The 7433-nt window shown below is 37.4% G+C and overlaps 1 protein-coding gene across 1 annotated transcript in view; it reads left to right on the top strand.

Annotated features, from left to right (window-relative positions):
• Positions 1–5923: 5923 nt before the first annotated feature.
• The window catches only part of LOC149804177 (uncharacterized), a 47892-nt gene continuing 46382 nt past the window's right edge, over positions 5924–7433 (top strand). The window contains exon 1 of the mRNA XM_089954159.1: positions 5924–6058. Within this exon, the coding sequence (XP_089810285.1) occupies positions 6004–6058 (55 nt within the window). The 5' untranslated portion in view covers positions 5924–6003. The remainder of the gene's footprint in view (positions 6059–7433) is intronic.

The following is a 7433-nucleotide window of genomic DNA, read 5'->3' as shown; positions in this document are numbered from 1 at the left end:
AGCCTGGAATTCTTTTATAAGCCAGAGTCTAGTACTTCACCATGAGCAGATTGTTTACTTATCGTGTTACTTGAACCTCGACCAGAAAATTTCTTATCTGCCAGAGACTAGCACTACACCAGGGTCACTTTTTTCTTCTCACTTCAAGTACTTATTGATTCTCAACCTGGTACTTTGTTATATGCCAGAGACTGTTACTACTCCATAATCAGTTTGTTTACTTCACATTTTATGGAGAAAATTTTTTAACTTATCCATTTCATATTTGTTTAACACGTAATTGTATTTCATGTTTTTATCCATGCTCGTCACCGTACTATATCAATATCATTTTTCGTTTTATTTTAACAATGGTCAGTCCAGTTTCAGTTATTTTAAATTTACATCAAATTATTTTTTATCTCTTTTTGGAAGTTCTGAGCAGTTAACATAATTTTAGTCACACAGTGTTGAAAATTTACAATTTTATACACTGTTACACGCAAGGGGTCTCTCTCTGCCTTGCGAATCAAACACATGTGCGAGTCTGGCTTGAGCTCGAGTTTTTTTTTCCTTATTTCCACGGACCTCAAGATAACAGTCGTTGTCAACTGAAAGGTTTTTAAAAGCGCAAATACTACATTATTTTTTCGTCTAAACACCTAATGATCACACATCGCTAAACTCTAATTTAACACTTACATGTTGGGGTTTTTCCCCTTCAAATTTGTATAATTACTCAGTAAGCCTTTCCAAGCCGAATATTAATACTTCAGAACATGCTATACAAAACACGACCTAAACACTCAATACGAAGAATCAATCCTACCTAAAGCTACCAAGCACGTACACTTAAAAGTATATAAGACCTCTGTTACGAAATTAGGGAGGGTCCATTTTACGATGCTATTGCTAGCTGTCATAAAGTCTTGTGATTGCTGAACATTACGACGTCAAGAAATTCTCTTATTAATCTGGTTGAGAAATATCTTCCCAACATCGAATTCACATAATAAAAAAATCACTAGAACTAACACATATAAGTAGACACGTAAATACTAATAGCACATACCTAGGTTTATAAGGCACATCAGTAGAACGTGGTTCCTTTCATAAGGCATATACGGTTATCAATGTCTGCACAGTATTTGAGATTAATAATATACACAATGTATCCTAGTATAAGCGTACGTCACTCATAAATCGGTCTGCTTTGATGGATTACAGTACATAGTGTCGGAATGATTCGGCAGCTCAGTTGCTGTAAAATCCGACTCGTAAACCAAGGGTATCCGGGTTCTTTTCCACAGTATGACTTTGGGAAGGCATTTAACACCAATTCTCTTGGCATGACACAGCTAATAATGTACGCTGAAGTGCCTTTAAATGTCAAGTAACCCACAAAGGCCACGCCTATTAATATCACTATTATTCAGCTGTATTTGTATTTAATACTAGTATTATTTACGCAGTCAATGGTCAAGTTGTTTTAATAGTCAGTTCTTTTCGACAACTAATACAATGGAATCAGTACCATTGTGGCAAGTATGAAATTGATGGTTCCACGTAAAGAACTATTATTATATATTATCCGTGGAGATGTCACTGAAAACACATACAACTGCAATTATGGCTCCCCCGCAGCTTTCGGCGTCATGCAGCGTCTTCCGCGCTGATGGGGGCCATGGCCCCGTCTGGTCACCATGCAATTGCAGGGAATATAGTGGTGTGCTCACACCATAGGATACGAACCAACACAATTACAATCTGGTCTTATTCTCAAGTGAATTCAGATATTCTTTTAAGTTCAGACCAGTCTGTGTTTATTCATGTGTCGTCCTGTTATTTGCCACGTAGACATGCTAGACTACCCGCATAAATATATTCATTTTCTGAGAAAGCTCCAAGTTTCAAATACGGCTACCAAGAATTCGCTGTATCAAATCATTGTTTTCTACCTCTGTCAAACTTACCATACACCCGGTTATGACTTAAGCGCTCTATAATTAGGTTTTATGCACTGTTGCGCCTCAGTCCTGATGTCAAAAGAAGAAAGAAAAACATTATTTTGCGTCAGTCACACGTAATGATGTTTACATATTAATACTGCCTTGAGACACGATAAAACAGGACTACCTAAACTTGTGCTGAATTGATTTCACATAATGCTTCATTGATTTACATCGTCTGTCCAGCGGGATTCAATAGAACTAGAAATTCTCTTTCAAAATATGATCTTGTCACGAAAGTGTGACACTCAGCCGAAAGATCTATACATTAAGGGAACAAACAATATAAATAAATGAAGCGCGCTTTTTGCTGATCAATTTTTCAATCAACTATTCTCGACCCACTGGTATAGCATCGTGTCCAACAACCGTGACCATTCTGCCATGCATTATGGTTTCTCGGCAGTCAGGATCACATCAATACGTACGGTCTATGGCACAGGGCAAGGTTCCTTTCGGAATGCTGTTAATAGTATGTGTTAAACAACAAAATCAGAAATTTTATCAGTGTGGCTATTTAAGAAAAAGCGAAAATTGTTTGGCAAACAGAAATTAAAAAGGTAATTAAAATGACTATAATGTAAATTACTTAACTATATATATATCTCAAACATTACCACAACTAGATGCCAAAATGTGGACTGATTAAAATTAATTCAAATTGTATTTTGGTTTTCTTGTTACCCCTGAGATATAACAAAGAACTATTATTATATATTATCCGTGGAGATGTCACTGAAAACACAATAGAAAAGTTGAAGAAAAAATAAACAATACATTTATGCAACTTAAATAGAAATTGTTACTTTTATTTTAGTAAAAAATATTTGGGAGAGCTGATAATTTGTTGTTAGGGACCAAAAATGGTACATATACATCCATATATGTCAGTCTACATTACTTCTTGTACCATTGGGAAAAAACCGTGGTAAATGTACATCCCTGCGTATACCCTTAGCAACAGATATAGTAAATATACATTCTTTGTCCTTGGCAAAGAACATGGTAAATATACATCCTTTGTCCTTGGCAACGAACATGGTAAATATACATCCTTTGTCCTTGGCAACGAACATGGTAAATATACACCCTTTCTTATACCCTTAGCGGCTTTAATGGTAAATAGATATCACTTCTTATACCCTTAGCCACATAAGTGGTAAATGTACATTATTTGTCCTTGGCAAAAACCATGGTAAATATACATCCTTTATTTTTGGCAACAACATGGCAATACACATCCTTTATCCTTGGTAACAAATATTGTAAATATACTTCCTTTCTCCTTGGCAACAAACATAGTACATATACATCCTTTTTCCTTGGTAAAGAAACCCCATGGTAAATATACATCCCTTCGTATACCCTTTGTAGCATAAATGGTAACTGTACGTCCCTTTGTATACCCTTTGTAGCATAAATGGTAACTGTACGTCCCTTCGTATACCCTTTGTAGCATAAATGGTAAATTATATCACTTCGTATACCATTTGTAGCATGAATGGTAGCTGTACGTCCTTCGTATACCCTTTGTAGCATAAATGGTAACTGTACGTCCTTCGAATACCCTTTGTACCATAAATGGTAACTGTACGTCCCTTCGTATACCCTTTGTAGCATAAATGGTAACTGTACGTCCCTTCGTATACCCTTTGTAGCATAAATGGTAACTGTACGTCCCTTCGTATACCCTTTGTAGCATAAATGGTAACTGTACGTCCCTTCGTATACCCTTTGTAGCATAAATGGTAAATTACATCCCTTCTTATACCCTTTGTAGCATGAATGGTAACTGTACGTCCCTTCGTATACCCTTTGTAGCATGAATGGTAACTGTACGTCCCTTCGTATACCCTTTGTAGCATAAATGGTAACTGTACGTCCCTTCGTATACCCTTTGTAGCATAAATGGTAAATTACATCCCTTCTTATAACCTTTGTAGCATGAATGGTAACTGTACGTCCCTTCGTATACCCTTTGTAGCATGAATGGTAACTGTACGTCCCTTCGTATACCCTTTGTAGCATAAATGGTAACTGTACGTCCCTTCGTATACCCTTTGTATCATAAATGGTAACTGTACGTTCCTTCGTATACCCTTTGTAGCATAAATGATAACTGTACGTCCCTTCGTATACCCTTTGTAGCATGAATGGTAACTGTACGTCCCTTCGTATACCCTTTGTAGCATAAATGGTAACTGTACGTGCCTTCGTATACCCTTTGTGGCATAAATGGTAACTGTACGTCCCTTCGTATACCCTTTGTGGCATAAATGGTAACTGTACGTCCCTTTGTATACCCTTTGTAGCATAAATGGTAACTGTACGTCCCTTCTTATAGCCTTAGCAACAAAACTGCTAAATGTACATCCTTCATTACATCGTTGGCAATATAACTGATAAAATATTAATCCCTTGTTATACCCTTAGCAACAAAAATGGTAAATATACATGCAAATCGTATACCGTGCTAAAACTGGTGCATATACATGCATTCGTATACCATTTGGAACTAAAATTTTGTTTTCGAAGAAAGCTCTCTGAATAATCAATATAACCATGACCTTGTTTTAAAAACACGTGACTATATCCCATAATGTTATTGATGTTTAGTTTTTAATGAGAACAACATGTTATGAAATTGACAATTTTTGTTAAGGGTCAGTAATCTTCGGAAAAAAATGGAGGGGAATAAGTACAGTATTACAGTCTTTCCTCGTATATTATGCGTTGCCACAAGAACGCCATCATATTTTTCATATTATGCGTTGCCAAAAGAACGCCATCATATTTTCATCTTTGGTGACTTAAGTTTCAAGCAGTATGAATATTACATGACCTAATCTGAATCTCATAAAGGGTCAGATTGGGGTGGGGGTGGCGGTCCTCCATGGGAGTCCCCTGGTTGCCGTGGATAACATGAAACATCTTTAAATAGACTATATATTAGTCTAGGCTGTGTAATACTTAGCCTAAAATAGATAAAATAATTACACTCACATAAAGGACAATTTAAGGACTGCTTTCAGGGTATGTTTATAGATTTATAAGCCCCATCGTAAGATATACGGACACCCCACCCCCCACAAGCCTTTGCTCTGATTGGATATGAACTTCCCATCCCCACATTTAGACCGTTATATAGGAGTGGGGGGGTGGGGTTAAAGAGTCTTCCAATTGAAAATATGGAATTTGTCGAAAACATCGACAAAATTCGAAACATATAAAATTTATTTTTGAGACACCGGTAGGAAATGCACAGGAGAGTCAGTACATACAGTTTTACACATGTATGCTTTACACTATAGTGTTAAGGTATTATGATATGGCGTGTAGCGGTCACATATCTTATTGATGGGCATGCGTATGCGCATCATTACAACTTAATTTGAAGGGGTCAGTTCTAATAGTGCTAGAGAATGTTTGGTCAATTTTGGGGGGAAGTTATGGAAATTAAAAAATCAGACTGTTTCCTCTGGTTGGAGTTTATGATTTTTTAAAATACGTATTTGTAACTGATATAACGTAATCTAGGCAGTTAGAATGCAACAAACTGGATCATTTTTGCTGTGCTAATTTGGACTCATATGGCTAAAATGCATGTTGTAATGACCAAATTGGCATGATGAACAATGAGTATTTAGGACTGCCTTTCAGAAACATCAGATTGTCATCCTAATTCAGTTAGACGACAGAAGTCCGCATTGAAGTAGCCAATTCTCATGAGCCAGCTTGCTTCAGTCAGAAGTTGGACGTTTTCTCGACCACCATCATAACGTTGGTAGCGAGCGGCGGCGGGACCTACCTCTGATTATCTGGACTTGTTGACACGGTTATCTGGGCCGTCATGAATTAATCATAGCTGAAAGTTATTATGGGTAGTCAGCTTCCAATCGATTTTTGAATATTATAATGTGGGAACCAGCTTGTCTGTTTGACAATTATCGGCTATGAAACAACTTGAATTATGGAGGTACTGGAAGATACATTTTAACCCTGAGATTGTGAAGTCATGACTTCACACATAGGTTGTGGTGGACTAGCTTTTACTGCATTACTTCTGGAAGGTAAGCGTCAAAATTTTTAAATACCATAAAATGGCAAACCAGTCTTCGATGTTTCTACTTGTGTTGGAGGGAGAATGAAGTATAAAGTGAACAGAATATGTCAAACTATGGAGTTTAGTGAAGATTATTACAATAGTATCAATCCACTACTTGGGACATATTCATTCCAGATGATGCAAATTTGAATATTTGTAACGTTTCAAAAAGATACGTTAAACACAAAACACATCAAATACTGAAGTAAAAATTTGAGAAAACTAATGTTTTAGAAGACAGATCTGTCGACAAATATGTTTCGAGGATGGCCGACTCTTACGCGTTGGTGGAATTTGCCATTTCTTTAGGTTTATTTGGGACAAGGTATGGGAGGGAGGTCATTGGAACAGATGCCGTTGGATGGCAGAAGTTGTAATCTTAACATCTAACTTGGTTTCCAGTAGCGCACCACAAAACGTTTCTTGACATTTCGCTCCATCCACTTTCAAGATAGCCATTGTAATAATCATTGCGTAAGTATTATACAAAACGTTTACGATCGCCATAGTAATAATTATTATGTAAGTATTAAACAAAACTCTCACGGTCGCCAATTCTTTCAATTACTATTCTTCAGAGCGTTGGGATATGGGAGGGGATCCCACCCACGTGCGGACCACCCTCCCCCCAATTTTTTAAAAATATTAATGAGCACGAAACAACGGGAACATTTCCTAGAGTAAGCTTCGTTTACAGTTAGATGGTTAAAAGTAAGCCATGGAAACACTTAAAATGCACGCGATACCAGGGCCTTAGCCCCAGGGGTCCCTTTAGGAGTGCTTTCAAAAAGACCACTCGTCTTTTTGCTTTCGTCCCCCCCCCATCCCCAATCCCTCCCCCCCCCCCCCCCATGTTATGTCTGGATTTCCCCTGCTGAATTTTGGTTATCTTTCAAACTAGACGAAAAGGGTACATTAACATGGAGCCAACGGAATGAAGCTTTAGACGATGTGTTCGTACAATGCACACAAATAATCGCGTTGTTTGAGTCATGTTCAACTTGACATCGTCGACAAAATTTTGATTTAATTCAGACAACAGTGTGTATGTGTGTGTGCATGTTGTGTGTCTGTGTGATTCGAGTTTTTAACGTACCTTTAACAATTTGTCAGTCATATCGCTACGATGTCTGCACTGTGGTAGTTTATAGTATGTCTTGCAGTGGGACATCATGCCGCAGACATGTAGCATGTTGTCCCAACCAGAAACATTATCCTGACACCAGGCCGACCAGTCCTAACGATAACCTCTCAATGCTGAGCGCCAAGCCAGGCAGCTGTTAGTACTATTTTTATGTCTTTGGTATGTTATGTAAATTTAATTTAATTGTTTGTTTGTT

Source organism: Sinohyriopsis cumingii, chromosome 3 (genome assembly GCF_028554795.1).
Source record: "Sinohyriopsis cumingii isolate HCF-2022 chromosome 3, ASM2855479v2, whole genome shotgun sequence".
In the NCBI taxonomy this organism is placed as follows: domain Eukaryota; kingdom Metazoa; phylum Mollusca; class Bivalvia; order Unionida; family Unionidae; genus Sinohyriopsis; species Sinohyriopsis cumingii.
Note: the sequence above shows the minus strand (reverse complement) of the source record. Positions and strands in the feature narration are given on the sequence as shown.